The following is a 17212-nucleotide window of genomic DNA, read 5'->3' as shown; positions in this document are numbered from 1 at the left end:
TCCAGTTTAAATAGTCTTTCCAACTCCTTGTTCGTCCTCCTCTCCCCTTGGATGTTTGACGTGCAGCAGTTGTTTTGGTCGGATGGTGGCTGAGAGTGAGGCCCTCCTCCCCTGGTCCTCAGCCCTGTGGATGGTGGCTGAGTTTTGGGGGGGCCCCGGGGGGGCTCTCAGCCCTGCTCCAGACTGTCAGCTACCTGCACGGCGGCGTAGTCCTGAGGGGGGGCCTGCCGGGTGAAGAAGGAGGCAGCCCTTTTTGGTTTCAGACGCTTGATTTCTTTTCCTGAGGAGAGGAGGAGAGACGTCGTTAGGGGAGCTGAGCGAGGGATGCAAATTGAAATCAGTGGTAACACGTGAGCAACTGAATATCATTGAGGGCCATGAAAAGCTTTAAAATGCACTTAAAGAAATCTTTTATTAAATGTGTTCTATTGCGTTTCATAAAAGTAATATATGTGACCCTCTGATGAACACGGAAGTCAAAATGTGTCAGGTAAAGGAAGTAACTTTTTTATGTCCGAGTCAAATGAAAATGAATGATGGGAGTGAATATAAATTATCGTAGCTGCCATGGCGCCTAAACCTTGAAAGTCAGTTGCCTTCTATTGGAACCAAAACAATCAAAACAAAAAAAAGTCAAAATCTTGCAAAAAAAAAAGGTCTCACCGTCATCCACATAGCTGATGGTGTTGAGTGAATGCACGCGGCTGCACACCACGCTGCTCTGCCTGCGTAGCTTCCCTCTCCGGTTGCCTCTGGGCCGCTCCGTGGTGCCCGGCTGGCTAGTGGGCGCCTGGGTGGGCGACACCTCACCGTCCATACCTGTCGCCGCAGCTGCGACCGCTGCTGCTTCACCGGCCGAGCGCAGCTCCACACAGAACTCGATCAGGCCACTCATCAGCTCCGCCTAGTGGAGGGGAGGAGAACAATCCAGGAAGGAACATTAAACTAAGGCAGTGGTCCTTTTTTGTTTTTTTGTTTGTTTTTTTAATGCTACCCTTTACCTCATCACAACCCTGCAAATGCCCTCCTTAGAATTGAAAAATAAAATAAACTAAATGGCAATGACAACTACGCACTGCGCCCTCCCAGCTGTGTCCTTCTCAACGTCCCCCTAGGGCTCCCTAATGTCCCCTGGGCGGCCGTAGAGTCCCCGTTAGGGGTGTAAATCACAGTCTTCATGACGATACGATACAGTATCGATTTCCTAAATCGGGGATTCGATTTTTTTCGATACTTAAGAATTCCCCACGATACGATGCGATTCGGTTCGATTTAATTTTTCCCAATTACTTTTCCACTACCATTGTGTTATGGAGCTAGGGCATTGCACAGGGACGAGCGATTCGATTCTTTTCGATTCTTAAGAATGCCCCACGATACGATGCGATTCGGTTAAATCACCGACCGATACTTCCGATACATCGATACATTTCGATTTTATTCACATCCTAGTCCCTGTTGTATTACGTTCATTATGCCTTATTAAATCTACTCATTAGTTTCATCCTCAACGTCAGCAGATTTTAAAGCACGTCACACATCAACGTCCATGTGATGCTTTAATGAAGACGGAAATTACATCGTTGAAACATGTCAGGTAAAGAAAAAAAAACGTTAATTGCATATGGCAAAAGTGGTATCTCAATAAAAAAAACACGCACATCCAATGACTGGTTTCGGGTGCAGGTTCAAAAAAGTAAATCTATAAGTAATGAAGAAAAGCCGCACACCAATGATCTCCCATTTCAGCCATTTTTAATGTGTTAAATGCGTTTAATCGAAAAGTGGTATCTCAAGAATTAGACTTAACTAAAATGAACTGAATAATGAAAACCACTAAAATAATGAACTGATTATTTTCACAAAATGCTGAAATGTCCTTGAATTAAAGCCTTCGAGACCCCAGGGACATTTAGTACGCAATGAATCACTATCGTTAAGCCCAGCGTAGTTGACATGCAGCAGCTTGTGCGATTCAGATTCACAGTTATAAGGCTGCGAACAAATCATTAACATGAATGCATTAACGATAATGATGGCCAGTTGGATGTTCAAGGACGGTGGCTGACTTAACATGACTTAACATGACTAACATGCCTAATGTGTTATGACAACCGTATCTCACTCATTTCGTGAAGTATTCATGAAAAAAATAGATCAATTTTCGTGGTGCATTCACGTTATTGCCCGCCTTTCGTAAAGTCTTCACGAAAATAATAGATTAATTTTCACGCTGCCTATTCACTTGAATTGCCCGACTGTTGCCTAGCGACCCACTAGTTTGATGCCCTTTCGGTAGCCTACCGTCACATGGTAATCAAACATTTCAAACAAGCAATTTAGGGTTAGGTTTAGGGTCAAGGTTAGGGATAAGGTTAGGGTTAAGGTTAGGGTTAGGGGTAGGTTTAGGGTTAAGTAGGGTTAGGGTTTAGGTTTAGGTTTAGGGGACATAAGGCGTAAGTACCGAAAGGGCGTCAAATTAGTGAGTCCCGAGTGTATCAGCAGTGTTCTGTCAGCACCCCCTCCCTGCCCCTGCAGACGTTTGGATAACCATAGCAGCAGTGGGGCAATTCAAGTGAATAGGCAGCGTGAAAATTAATCTATTATTTTCGTGAAGACTTTACGAAAGGCGGGCAATAACGTGAATGCACCACGAAAATGTATATATTATTTTCGTGAAGACTTTATGAAAGGCGTGAGATAGGGCTCGTTATGATGTGCGCACGGAGACTCATGATGGCCGTGTTGGTTTACCTGCTTGGAGTAAATCTTCAGTAGTTTGTTGACAGCAGTGCCGGCCTCCTCCCCGTCGAACTCCAGCCAGAGGATGTGCGAGTCTCCCTCACCGTCGGGGTAGCTGTGGTCCCAGGACAGCTCATTAAAGCGCAGACCCAGGAGCACGTGCTGCAGGAGCAGAGGAAACGAGGGGAGGAGGGAGGGGTGCATGGGAAAGAAGAGTCATGAGGGAGTGATAAGTGAGGGAGGAAGAGAGGAGAGAGGGGAGGGGAGTGAAAGACAGATAAAAAGGGGAGAGGACGGGGGGGAGAAAGGTGGAGAGGAGGGAAGATAAAAGGAGGGAGAGAGGACGGGAGGAAAGGAGGGGGGCAGGAGCGAAGGAAGAGAGAAGTATAAAGTGGAGAAGAGAGCGGGTGGATGAGGGAGGGGGGGGGTGAGAGAGTGGTGGAGAGCGAACAAGTGAAATGAAGAGAGGGAAAGGAGGGGAGAGGAGAAATGGGGTGAGAGGAGTAGAAAGAGAAGGTAAAGGGTAAGAGAGTGGTGGAGAGCAAACGAGTGACATTGGGTGGGAAGGAGAGATGGGGGTAGAGAAGAGGGAGCACATCAGGAGAGAAGTGGAGAGAGAGAGGAGGAGGAGGTGAGAAGTGGAGAGAGAGAGGAGGAGGTGAGAGAGCGACCAGGGAGCAGAATTAATCATCTGGCTTTAAACCTTTAATCATGCCTCATGTTTATACATGACACACAACTGCAGCAAGATTCCATTCAGCACACGCATGTGATGTTGCATGAAAAAAGAACAGGAACAAGTGTGTGAAGTGTGTGTGTGTGCGCAAGTCTCTGGTCATGGAATGGAAGTGAAAGCGCTCACATCCTCTTTACAGCCACTTCAAGTTGAGACAAAGCGGAGAGAACGAGGGTGAGCGGGTGAAGCACAGGAGAAGAACCCAAGATGGCCAACACCAAGATGGCTGGTTTGAACAATCTAGTACAGTATGACTAAGCCTATTTTAGGAGCTTTTGTAATATGTTGGAGGAGTGCCTTGGACCTTTCATCTCTTTTTTTTTTTTTTTACAAGTTAAGAGCATCTTAACAAAACTTCAAGAATGACTGCAACTGTAGGCGAATCTTTGTTGACATATTTGTGCACACACGAGGGGGGGGACTAGAAAAGAGGCGTATCTTTGCAACACAAACATCAATTTTATATCGACAAATGTCGGCATAAATATACACTCTACAGCAGGGGTATTCACCAGCCAGTTTTTCTAATTCCTTCCAGTAAAGGGGCCGAACATAGAATCTGCAAAAATCGCAAGCACCACGGTGTCTGAGGTTATGGTGTGAAACAAGCGCATAGCTTTCCAGACAGAACAGATATTCGCTTCTCCATTTCTTAATAGCCTTATGATGGTCTATTTATCAGACTGTTTTGGATAAGATTTCACTCTCATGTGAATGCATAGGAAGGAAAATGATCCCCCACTTGAAGTGTTAGTGATTGCAAATTATGCACGGCCACAGATAGCAAACATATTTGTTTTTACTTTGTTCAGACCTTGTGGGGGGGCAGAACCTTAAACACGCACATCCGTCTCAAAAAGATTGGTTGCAGGACCAGCAAAAATACCATGAAAAACTGAAAGAAAAGTCTGCGACACTAAGCTCCAGTTGCTCTTTTTTTAAGTGAAGTTTCGGGCAGCATGCCCTTCATCAGACTAACGTCACATTAAAAAAAGAGCAACGGGAGCTTGGTGTCGCTGACTTTTCTTTCAGTTTTTCGGGGCAGAACCTTGCCATCCAAGGGCCCAGGGCCTCCATTTGAATAGCCCTGCTCTACAGGTAAAATGCACTGCTTCTTGCCACCCACACCATGATTGAATGTCATCTAAACAATGACATCACGAAAGATTCAACTACACCAGCGGTTCTCAACCTTTTTTTTTAACAAACTCTCCCTGGACCTCATCATAAGGCTCCCAACACCCCTTAGTATTAAAAAATGAAAAGGACCAATGCCCCTGAGCATTGGCAACTAAGCACCGCCCCCTCTCTGCACTCTCATAGCGCGTTCAGGCCGACTGAGAACCGTGCTGGACCCCGTTCCCGCACCTAATCGTGAACCGGCTGTCGTGTTCACGCCACAGATATTTGCGTTCGCGAACTGGAAAGTTGGTTCGCAATGCGAACCGCAAAAATGCGAACCGCTGCTTTTCTCCGCGAACCGTGATGACAGCGTGGCCGTCAGCAGGTTCATCCGGGTAACACAAGTCATGTGCCGAAAAAGTTCAGAGCCCGGTATGAACACGGGGGGTGCGCGGATAAGCACTTTAGTGCCGAACGTAACTGGTGCAGGCACCGGCTCCGGCTTCGTTCTGGTCGGCCTGAAAGCCCTATCAGTGCTGTAGAGCCCCCGCTGAGAAACATTAAACATCTATCTCTTGAGAATTCCCCAATAGATCCATTCAGATGAAGAAGAAGGCAGGGTGCTAGAAAGGGGAAAGTGGAGGAGAGGTACCTTTTCCTTGACATCCATGACATAGACTCCCTCCAGGCTGATGCCTACAGTGACGGCCTTGCGTCCGCTCCGGTGGAGGAGTCCCTGGGCAGGCTTATCGATCTCCGCCGAGAAGAACGCACATCTACACAAACACACAAGCACAAACATTTTACACTCTAGCTAGCACATATGAGGTCTTAAGATGCACAAAATGTTTTAACTAGGCCATGCATGCCAAGCACAATCCAACCCAAGATACGATAGACGTCAAGACCAATACTTCTGTTGTCAGGTGGAAATCAATGTTTACTGGCAAAATTAAAAAAAAAACAGCTTATTGGCCTGAGCAAGGCCACTTTCATCAATACCAAATACCTAAATAACTAAGTTGCTTTCATTGACCAGTCAGTCAGTAGTCACTTTGGATAACGTCGTCTAATCCAGCGGTTCTCAACCTTTCTTGAACAAACGCCCCATCATACCTCATCATAAGCCTCCCACACCCCCCTGACCCCCTGACCTCATCATAAGACTGCCAATGCCACCCCCCCTCCTAGTGTTAAAAACATAAATTAGGCTAATGCCCCACAATAGCAACTAAGCACTGCTACCTCTCAGCTGTCTCCTTCTCAACAACCACTCCAAGAGCTCCGGAAAGCCCCTGGGGGGGTTGTAGAGTCCCTGTTGTATTACGTTAATTAGATCTCCTTAAATCTACTCATTAGTTTCATCCTCAACATCAGCAGATTTTAAAGCTCGTCACACATCAACGTCCATGTGACCCTTTAATGAAGACGGAAATTACATTGCTGCAACATGTCAGGTAACGGGAAAAAAAAAAAGTTTGAATGTCTGAAAAGAAAGAAAAGTAAAGCCCCCGTTGAGAAACACTAGTCTGATAAGTGCAATGTACTCTGGTACCCGTAGTAAGGCAGTGTGTGGCAGGTGCTGAGGTACTGCCTCAGGTAGTGTGTGGCCTCCTGGCTGCCGCCGCCGCCGCTGCTGCTGGTGGTGTCCTGGCTGAGGCGCTGGTACTCCCTCACCAGACTCTGCTCCAGCTCGGCCTGCCGCGCACCCTTCCCCCGCAGCGTGGACAGGAAGCCGCCGCCCACCACCAGGTGGCCCGGCAGGAACCACGACAGCTTCTTCTCCCTGAGGGGGCAGAGGGGGGGTGGGGTGGGGTGGGGTGGGTTAGGACAGTGTTTCCCAACCTTTTTTGTCTTGCGTACCCCCTAAGCCTTTTTGTCATACCATGAGTACCCCCTCACTCATGCTCTATATCCCAAGGTGTCCCCAAGTACCCCCTGCAGTGTGCTTGCGTACCCCTAGTGGTACACGCACCCCTGGTTGGGAAACACTGGGTTAGGAGACGGAGGAGCAGCATGAGGAAAAGGAGTGTCAAAGGAAGGGAGTGTCCAGAATTCCAGGATTTTCTAGGCTAGTGTGAAGAATTCTACAATATTTTCTGAGCAAGCGTCAGAAGAATTCTACGATTCCCTGAGCTAGTGTCATGAATTCCAGAAATTGCAGGATTTTGTGAGGCGTCATCGAAAACTGCAGGATTTTCTGAGCTAAAACTGTGATCTGACTTGGATGGAATGATATCTATCAATACATAAATAAACACAAATGGAGCTGAGAGTTGGCCATGGCTAAAGTAAACAAGAAAATATAAACATTTCAGCCAAAGACCATAAAAAAGGGAAAAAGACATGCTGTTTTGTTTCTCTTACATCACAATTGTAACATCAAGTTTTGCAAACCTTGCGAAACCACCAGCTTGACTATAAGAAGACTGACCAAGAGTATCCAAATGCAAGGTGTCCAAAGAGTCTACTTGTAAGCAACTAGACTTCTTTGAGCTTGAATGTGTCAAGAATTATAGAGTGCTGCAGCCTCCAGCTAAACTATTCGGATAAGGTGGATGAACAAGACACTTCACAGAAAAAACAAGATGGTAATCTGTCCATTGCTGAAGTAAACAAGACAAATATAAACAATCTGCTGAACTAAGGACTTGCAATGCCTTAAAAAAGGAAAAACGGATCCGTTTGATCACTATTTCAATGTGACTGAAGTTTTGCCAACCAACAGTGTGACAATAAAAGGACCAATCAAAAAGTATCAGAAAGCAAGATGGCTGCCCACCTGACGGCTGCGAGGAGCTTCTGCTCGTCCAGTCCAGCTCCGAGCTCGATGGCACAGGACAGTGCCCCCAAGGCCAGCCAGTGCTCCGGGTCGCACGGGTAGCGGCCGTCCAGGATGTTCATGCGCGCCTCGTCATACAGGAGCCTCAACACCCCCTCGTCTTTGATCTGGTGGCACACACAGAAGATCATTGATCATTACGTCATATTTCACTTGGCTGATGCTTTCATCCAAAGAAACCGAGTTATTACCAGTGATGGATAATCCGTGTTCAATAGTTTAATTGAGTGCCACATATTCCAAATGACATGGTTTTCAGATTCAAAGTTCAAGTTTCAAAAAGCTTTCAAAAAAGTTTTAGAAATACCAAGGCACTCATCTTCTTTGTAATTAAACTGCCTTTATTTTGTTGGGCATAGCATGATTAAAATACTTCGACGCGTTTCGGCATGAAGCCTTCGTCAGGAAGCTTTTTCAAAAAGCTTTGTCGATTTACCCATCCAATTCAACTAGGTGATCATTCAACCAGGCAACCAACCCCTGGTTGTATTGGACATGTACATCCAGGTCATATGGAATATAAGGCACTGGATTGTAACTAGTGGCTCCAGGTTGCCCGTTGCTGGTTATTACAGGGAATTGGTTACAGTCCCTGGAACAGTGTGAGGTTGGGTGCCTTGGACATGCCATCTTCCTACTTGTAAGGGAAGGACTCGAACATACAACCCTCTGATTTACAAACAAGCTCCCAACCCACTAGGCCATATTCGGTGGCATTCTGCTGTGGAGCGGCAGCACCACAAAAACAACAGTAGGAATGTGCCGCGATGAAATGTGAATAAATATACACAAACACAATTACGTAACTTCTGACTCTCAGGGCTTGAGTATGTGTACAATGTAAATACATGGCCCGGAAAGTGCTTACGACGACACTGCCATGACAACGGCAATTCACAAAATGACGACAAGGAGAAATAACTTTCCCGCAGGATTACCTGAAGTTCTTTCAACTTGGGGTAGAAAACGTTTCTTCTGTACTGTAAACACGGCTCGTCTGTCAGGAGAGTGGAGGAGGAGAAGGCATCTTTTAAACACGGCATGCTAAATTAAACAGCAAAAAAAACCCCTAGAACACAAACACACACCCGTATAATACACAAAAATCCTTCCCAAACGCCACCGCCGCCTCCACAAACCTTGAGCGATGTCGTCTTCTGAAGCTTCAGTGAAGCGATACAGCAGGTCCTGCCACTGCCGGCACAGTTTATACGGCTGGTGCTTTGGTTTCAGCTGTAACTCTGAGAGGGGCAACAACAAAAGTTGGACAAAGTCACACTGCTGGTTAAGGATTTAAAAGACAGCGTTCGGCATCCAAACAACCCCATTACTAGTATTTAACATTACATTTGGCAGACACGTTTATCCAAAGCGACTTCCAATTGAAGACGGTAATCATTTGTCAGATATCGAGTGGTCTGCATACAGACAGCACAGGCGTCGTATAAATGCCGTTTTGAAAATATAGTTCGTGTGGAAGCCCATGGAATGACTGACAGCTGTCCTTCCTTCTACCGCCTTCTCAGAGATTTAATCCCTTTTGCTCATTCGCCCATCATGCACAGAGGCTTCTCAACTACTCCCACCTCCACCCCTTACTCCTCCATTTCACTAGTGGTCCCATCCCCTCTATACACACACTGAGGGTGCGAGCGGATCTCACTATCTCGGCTTAAACCATCCCAGGACTGAGGCCAGCTACCATGCCAAGCATACGTTTACTGTACACCAAGCACTAAATGGCCAACTAGTGAAATCATGATGTAGCAACGAAACGTCTAAAGACTTTTACAATGGCATCAGCTTCAGGGACTAGCTGATTTTAAAGTCTTGCTTCCCTTAACCTCTACTTCGTTCAATTTGTACACAGGTCTATCCACAGTGCAACTATGACCAAGGATAATAGTCATAATTCGTGGCAGATTTGCGATTGATTAATCGTCCAATCATACCTCAGAGGATAAAGTCAGTATGTGCCATCACAAGACTATTAAAAAGGCCACACAGTGCGGAACAGAGAGCAATGACTGGCTTTTGCTTACAGTGTCCTGAGCGCTACTTGATGCCCTTGGCAGACATTGAAAACAGACTCACAGAGAAGTCATTCTTCATATCACTAATCCTCAAAGCATCTCTAATCCTCACAAATACCCAAAAGGCAAACAGAGCCTTTTTTCAGTGGACCTCGCTGTCAGAAAGCTGAGGTCAGCACATATGCAGCTGTGCAGGAGAAGATAACCGCCCTTGGTCGAGAGTGTGGCAGAATGTAATCATTCCCAGAACAAGATAATTATGTAGAAAGAGATGCATGAATAAACAGTGCCAGCCAAGCATAACCAGCGCTTCTCGCAGAGCATTCGGTAGTCCAGGAAGTGGAGGCTTAGCCAGTATCAGGGACATGTGTCCATCATCATTGGAAAGACCATGCTGTCTACTTTCATATGAAATATTACACTAACGCGTCCCCTAATACATAGTTTGTACACTTGTAAAACAACTTTGGAGACTACATTCACAATACATGATCTTGTGTTTTCAGGGAACCTAGTCAATGTGGTGGCCTTTACTACAAAGTCAATGTTTCCTATGCACCAAGTAGCGTTGTATGGTGTGATAGACAAAAACAATTGGACAAGTGCAAGTATTAAGCCTGTACTCCCATTGACATGTAGGATGTTCATGGCTGTTGGTGCTTGGTTTTTATTTGGTGGTGCTGCACCACAGAATCATCTTAATATGGGAAACTCTGAAAGTGCTGAGGGGAAGTGCTGAGCCCTGGGAGCCCTCCAGTCCTTACCCAGCAGAGGCGAGCAGAGCCAGAAAGCGAAGGCATCGTGGGCCATGTCGGGGACGCTGAGGGCTTCTCGGACGCTGCGGCCCATTTCCTGCACGGTCACGCCGCCCACCCCCTCCACGCACAGGTGCACAGCACTGTCGGTCACCAAGTACACCAGCACATCTTGGGCTGGACGGAGAAATGCAGGGACAGCAAAAAGGGGAAAGTGATTTAGTGGAAAACCCCATTACAATTAAAAATATAGCATAAGCTTCAATAATACATGATGCACAGAGTACTTTCTAGCCTTTTAGGAGATTAAGGGATTTGTGACAAGATGGAAAGAAAATCAATATTATTTATTTGTTTATTTCTGCCAGAGAGACAGGCAGATTACATGGCTAGGGTATTGAAGCAGACTCTCCAAATTGAGGAACTATTATGCAACACACTGGTGCATTCACGTGGCGTACTGCCAGGCCGTGTCACACCAGTGACAGTTGCTGAGGAGGGAACAACATTGTTTTTGTTTGTACTAACCGCGAGTGACAGAGGAGGCAACACTACCCCTCTGCGAGTGAGAATGTTCCGATGACTCTGGGGGAAACTCGGAATCATCTCCCTCCATCTGGTAACGCTACAGCTGAAACATTGAAGGGAAATCAGGAAGAACAAGAGGCTTTCAGCAGTGACCCTGAAGGGTAGAACCAGACGGCGGGTGAAAACAAGGCGGACTACGTACATTTTGACGTTAGCTAGCTCTTTGGGGATGTCTGTCTAAAGAGTACCACCTTGCTTACACCACGTTACTCTTGCAGTATGCACATTGACAACCATCTGCCACTATTCATGTAGAGCCAGAACAATAATACTGTGTTGGGAACAAACTACCCAGCATCAGTATGTGACAGTTTTCCGAGGGTAGTTAGCTGACAGCAAGACCACCTTGCTATAAGCTAAATGCCAACGTCAAGCACAGGGAATTCAAATCAAGTAGTTGATGGCTTCCCTGAAAAGGTATTGCAACATAGTCAACAAACAGTCACGATGGTACTTACGGTACACTGATGCCAAAACCTATTTAGGGAAACATATTCACCTCTGATCATTTACTGGTAAGCTAGAGTAACCCTAGCTAAACGACAGATCAAAGTTAGCGCCCTAGCTCGGAAGTGTCATAAGTTGTGGTAGAATCCCATGGTCATCCACATCTTTCAATCGACTCCATAAACACAAAGAGTGAAGTTATTACCTGTCCGCGTTAAACTGAAAAGGCGGTAGCTTTGTTCAAAAGTCAGTCCAGAAATCAGAGTACCCTGGAAAACAACAGCAGCTGTGTTTGCCTCCTACTGGAAAACATTTGTGGTAAACGCACACACCAACGGAACACCACGCCCCGGAAGAAGACGCATGGAAAACCAAAACCCCCGAGGAAGACATGCAGTATTGGCGCCACCTGGTGGAATTTATTATGCACCACATGTCAAACGCCAGTAGCGAAAAGTGGCATGGGGTGAATAGGTCACTTATATAGCCTAGAACTATAGTAATCGTTTTCAGTGAATACAAGAAAGAATGAATAGCTATGATGCTATGCTACACTGTGAGGAACCCATGTCTACAGTAAGATTTGGTTGTCTCATTTTGCCCGTGACCACATATTTATTAGTTCATGTGAAGTACGAAAAATAGTTTGCTGCTTTTGAGCAATATTGTGCAAAGTGCAACAAAAAAAAGAGTCGGCATCCCCATTTGTCGCATGCAAAATTATTTATTTCATTAAAGTCAAAAACATTATGTGAACAGCATGTGCCCATACATACATTATTACAAAAAACACCTTCAGCATGTTTCATAGCTCACAGTAGTTAACAGGCTGTTATACTAATCAGCACACTCATACACTGACATTTCAAGTGAGTTTGATTAAGTCTGCGACTGAGTTCCTTTCTATGAGTCAGAAGAACCAATGACTGGTTAGTTAATCTGTTGAATTTCACCAACAGCTTTTTAAAATGCACACCCCTTCTGAATTTAACAATGAAACAATGGTGTGAGGCGAGTAGTGTTTCTTTCCTTGAGACACACAGCGATACACACAGTGTGTTTCAAGTTCTCTTACCTGCCGGATTGTAGGTAAGCAATGTTTTCCTGTTTTGGGGGTGGGAAGAAAAAAAGTGCAACACAGAAACATGCCAAACAAATGTCGATAGTTACATGTATAAACATGGAGTGCTTGTGGATTCCTGTCTGAAATGATAACAATTACCTTCAAAGTGAGAGCGTTTGACAAAAACAGCAGTAAATTACATAATCATTGATACAGTAACAGGTAAAATAGCCGACAAAAACTTAACTGTAAAAAAAGAAGACTACAACATAAAACTGCAAAAATGATGTTTCATCAAACCCCTGACAGTTGAATATTGCAAGTTATGACTTTTCCACACAGTTTGAACACAGGTTTGATTAGTTACGTTTTGAGAACATCTAGTTAACCTCAATATCACAAACTGAGGCCTTAAGTCAGCGGAGAGGTGATGAGAACACTCACCATGAATGAACGGCAGACATCTTATTTCACTGTTTGTTGGTTGTGTTTTCTTTAAACTGTGGACCACGGTATCAAATTCCTACACTATTACCATCGCCACATTAAATAACATGTTTTTCATTCTTTTACAAGAGAACTTTAAATGTATTAAGCGCATAGAGGAACAATGGAATGAGGAGCACCTATCCGTAAAAGAAAAGGCCTTAGGTTACAAATATAAGACACTGTGTCATAATAATAACATCACCAACAACCTTCACATCGCTCCTGTCAAAGCAGGTGTTATAACGCATGTTTTTAAGTGTAATCACAAATTCAAGTGCAAATAAATAGGGATGATCTTTTTCAGATAATGTCAGTAAGAGATACTTCAGTTTGGCTTCTTTTCATGAGAAAGTGTACCATGTGTGTTACCGTTGTGATCCTATTTGAATGTAAAGAGCGAAAGTGTGTGTGTGTCTCGTTCTCAGTTCTTTCCATCGTCTCATTATAAACCTCTAAAAGGGGACCCCTTTAGAGGTGGGGAAAGAATGTCTCTGTCTCGGTCCTTACCACGTGCACTTGAGCGCGGCCCCTTGCTTGTTTTGCATGAGTGCAAGAGTCCACGTTTCCTTCTTCAGCCCCCGGTTACGTTATAGGAAGGTACAGCAGTAAGGCTGGGGAGGGGGGCGACGGCGGTGGTGGCGTCGGCTCCGTCCTTAACAGCAGCCTCCGCCCGACTGCCGCACGGGGGTGCTCTCGATCTTCAGGTTGGGCTTGTCTCCGCCGCCGGCCGTGGCCCCGGGGCCCATGCGCTTCTTGATCTCCGCCGCCATGGTCATGAAGGCCTGCTCCACGTTGGTGGCGTTCTTGGCGCTCGTCTCCAGGAAGGGAATCGCCAGGCCGTCTGCAAACTCCTGCGAGAGAGAGAGGGGGAGAGAGAGAGAGAGAGACAGAGAGCGAGAGAGAGAGTGACAGAGAGCGAGAGAGAGAGAGAGAGAGAGAGAGAGAGAGAGAGAGAGAGAGAGAGAGAGAGAGACAGACAGACAGACAGACAGACAGACAGACAGACAGACAGAGAGAGACAGACAGAGAGAGAGAGAGAGTGACAGAGTGACAGAGAGACAGAGAGAGAGAGAGAGAGAGAGAGAGAGAGAGAGAGAGAGAAAGGCAGAATGCATTTGCATCAGACAAAGTCACGAAAAACGTAACTGAAAAGATATAACAGAAAAGGTCCACACACTGAGTCATCATGTGGCAAGATTACCACTGGCTGAAGCCTAATTTATGCTCGGTAGGCATGGCCTCTATGCACGGCAAATCTGCCTCTGCGTACAACCACAGCCCCCACGCAGAGGCTCTGCGCACGTCACTGCGCACGTCAAAAAAGATCTTATACGCAGAGCTAAAATGGCAAAACTCATTCGCAACAACATTTAAGTTACAGTGTGCTTGAGTTGTCAAAGAACCATAATTCGCCCTTAAGGGCTGGCAGGGGCAGGTACGTGGGTATGTTGACTGCGTGACTAAAAATAGTCACAGGTTGTGCTTTCCATCACGACACAGACCATTGGTGTAGGTTAAATCTTCCCCTCTCCGTAAATGGATAGGTAAATCTTACCCTTTTACCTAATTATTGGCATACTAGTATACACCAATGTTGAAGCACAAAAGCTTCACACATGCCATATTTAGATGTTGAATCTTGAGCCATCATTTGGAGATCTAAATCTGATAATCATTGGTTTCATAATTTCAACTTACCTTTGCAGTGGTGTAGTCAACCACCTTCTTGGTGGTCAGGTCACACTTGTTTCCTACGAGCAACTTGTTGACGTTCTCGTTGGCATAGCGGTCAATTTCTTGAAGCCACTGCTTGATGTTGTTGTAGGACTCCTACAGTCAAGACAGTTGAGACAGAGCAGGGGTTAACCATAGTTCTAGTGTTATTGAACACATTGTCCGCACATTCTCCTCAGATGTCTCCTGGACACTTGACATGAAGCAGAATGACCTACATTACATGTGGCAAACTATAGGCTTCTGTTTCTTTAAGAAAAAAAACGAGTCAAAGGTCACGAGCGATCCATCATTTTTTTTCCCACATGACACTCGATTTCTTAATCTGTCCTTGTCCCTATTTATGCCCATGATGTGTGACCGCTGGCCAGACCTGGTCGGTGACGTCGTAGACCACGATGATGCCGTGTGCCCCTCTGTAGTAGCTGGAGGTGATTGTGCGGAACCGCTCCTGACCAGCCGTGTCCCACTGAGGAGGGAAATATTCAACACAGCACGTCAGATACAGTGCTTTTCATTTTGTCATTAAAGGGACACTGTGCAGGAAATGGTCAAAAAAGGTACTGCAACTTTGATCTTTACATGAAAGTTTACTAAGTAATAAACAAATATTTCCTAGTATGGTCCAAGTAGAGTCGTTTTTGCAGCTAAAAATGGCTATTTTTTGAAATTCAAAATGGCGGACCATGGAGAGGATCCCCCTTTTCATGTATGAAAAGTGCAATTTTTCCAGTCATAATGAATACTTAAAATTTGATGGTGGTGGTACGTATTCTTGAGAAAGGTAACATTATTGAATGGGCAGCATGAATTTTGGAAATAAACAACTAAAATTCTCACACAGTGTCCCATTAACAACAAAACACCCAAAGAGAAAGCCCTTTTGAACCAGCCAAATGCACATTCAATGTACGTAAGGCTCAAAGACTTCTCCTTTTTTGGCTCAGACGTCAGGTGGCGCAACGGCATCTAATGACCATCAATTAATTAGTAATTGGTGGTTGATATGCTGCAATGAATATGCTTGTTAGATAGTCCACTAAAAAAAATCCCAATAGTGGCACTTGCTGTCGTTGTGCCAGCCTGACGTGTTCTACAGCTGAAACAGCACTGAACCATACAACAATTTATTTACAGGGTGGGTCAAAAATACAGAGAGCGTTTACATGCCCATGTCTCGTAAAAAAAAATGTTTAAGTATGTTTTGGGGGCTTTTTGGGTCTTTATTATGACAGGACAGGTTGAGAGGAAACAGGAAATGAAATGGAGAGAGACATGGTGTAGGGCTGAGAAATGACCCCGTCCGGACTCGAACCTCAGGTCCCCATGGGCATGCAAGCCCAAATATTTCTACTGAAGGCTGACGTAGCATTTAAAATGTGTCCGGTGTTTTCAGTAGTAAGCAGACTGAAATACTCACTATCTGCAGTTTGATGGTCTTCCCGTCCAGTTCAATGGTTCGGATCTTGAAGTCCACTCCAATTGTGCTTATGTAACTTTCTGTGTAGGTGTCATCCTGGAACAAGAACACACAAAAATCAGTATTACAGTATTCACATTCACAAATTCCCAGGCCAGCTTCTCCTGTCTTGTATGTCAGCGTAAGTCCACACATATGCCTGTTTATAGGCATTTATATCAAAACAGGTCTTTTGATTCAAGGTATACATAGCTACTGGTCCATGATATGGCCCACTGTTGTGTACATTGAAGTTCACCATCACCAGTCAACGAAATACTTACAGCAAACCGTAAAAGGAGACAGGACTTTCCGACTCCAGAATCGCCTATGAGAAGCAGCTTGAACAAATAATCACTGAGAAAGAGAAGACAAGAAAATACCCAGTTTACGTATGCCAAGTCAACGACGTTAATTAATCATGGGAGTCTCGGGTGGGTCAGTAACTCCTTTGTTTTGACAGACTAGCCTCCACCTATGAGGACGGATGCTGTCAGCTAGTTCTACAGCATCCCCATCACGAAACGGTTACCTGTTTCATTAGCTCAGGTACACAGTCGTGTATGGTCTTTCACAATATAATATTATCGCTGTATTGTGTTTTTTTCTTGAATATGTCAGCTGTCAACCTTATTGTTTAGCTCATTCGTTAGCTAAACACAACCAACTAAGCTAGCCACCAATACAATACGCAGACTAATTTGTAGTAGGCTAGCGTCACGTGATAATGTTCACAACTGCGACGTTACAATTAAAGGTTGTTACTTACTATTCAGGATTCATGGTGCAACGTTTAGTGGCCTAACTGCCCCTTTTACGTAGTCTTCTGTGTCACTGGATGGTCCTTTAGCGTTTTGGATGAGGACAAACCACAACTAGCTAATGCTAGCTGGGTAGCTAGCTACAAAAGTCAACAGCAAAACGCAAACTTCTTGGAGAAGCAAATAAATGGTGGCGCTTGAAAATATAAACAACGTAACGGGAGATAGCTCAGTATGTCCAATTCAAAAATTAGTTATTTGCTGGTCAATTGGGCCTTTACTCTTGTGCAAGGCTGCTGCCAGATAATAAACTTAGTTAAAGAGCTCTCCACTGATGGTTGCTTCTCAGCTGATGATGCGCAGAAACGGCAGTGACGCAGGGCGCAGACAGCCAAACAGCAGGTTCGATTTTTCTCTGGTCGCCTGCAACATTCATACCAA

The 17212-nt window shown here is 45.1% G+C and overlaps 2 protein-coding genes across 3 annotated transcripts; both read right to left on the bottom strand.

The window, feature by feature from the left end:
• frmd8 (FERM domain containing 8) lies at positions 1-11885 on the bottom strand. 2 transcript variants are annotated; one of them, XM_063202804.1, is made up of 11 exons: positions 11471-11885; positions 10759-10861; positions 10240-10407; positions 8582-8683; positions 8381-8439; positions 7383-7549; positions 6156-6386; positions 5253-5376; positions 2755-2904; positions 664-904; positions 1-280 (listed from the first exon to the last, which is right to left on the bottom strand). In XM_063202804.1, exons 2-11 carry the CDS (start codon positions 10844-10846, stop codon positions 168-170), a joined length of 1443 nt encoding a protein of 480 aa, XP_063058874.1. In that variant the 5' UTR covers positions 10847-10861; positions 11471-11885; the 3' UTR covers positions 1-167. The 2 variants fall into 2 exon arrangements, with proteins under 2 accessions (XP_063058874.1, XP_063058875.1); XM_063202805.1 differs by lacking the exon at positions 11471-11885 and adding an exon at positions 11277-11463.
• An 84-nt stretch (positions 11886-11969) lies between these two features.
• On the bottom strand, positions 11970-16879 carry rab1bb (RAB1B, member RAS oncogene family b). Its single transcript, XM_063202817.1, has 6 exons — positions 16780-16879; positions 16295-16367; positions 15972-16067; positions 14925-15020; positions 14516-14647; positions 11970-13668 (listed from the first exon to the last, which is right to left on the bottom strand). The coding sequence occupies exons 1-6, from the start codon at positions 16791-16793 to the stop codon at positions 13471-13473; spliced, it is 609 nt and encodes a 202-aa protein (XP_063058887.1). The 5' UTR covers positions 16794-16879; the 3' UTR covers positions 11970-13470.
• Between the last annotated feature and the right edge of the window lie 333 nt (positions 16880-17212).

This window comes from Engraulis encrasicolus, chromosome 7 (assembly GCF_034702125.1).
Source record: "Engraulis encrasicolus isolate BLACKSEA-1 chromosome 7, IST_EnEncr_1.0, whole genome shotgun sequence".
Lineage (NCBI taxonomy): Eukaryota > Metazoa > Chordata > Actinopteri > Clupeiformes > Engraulidae > Engraulis > Engraulis encrasicolus.
The sequence above is the reverse complement of the archived record's forward strand: the minus strand, read 5'-3'. Positions and strand labels throughout refer to the sequence as shown.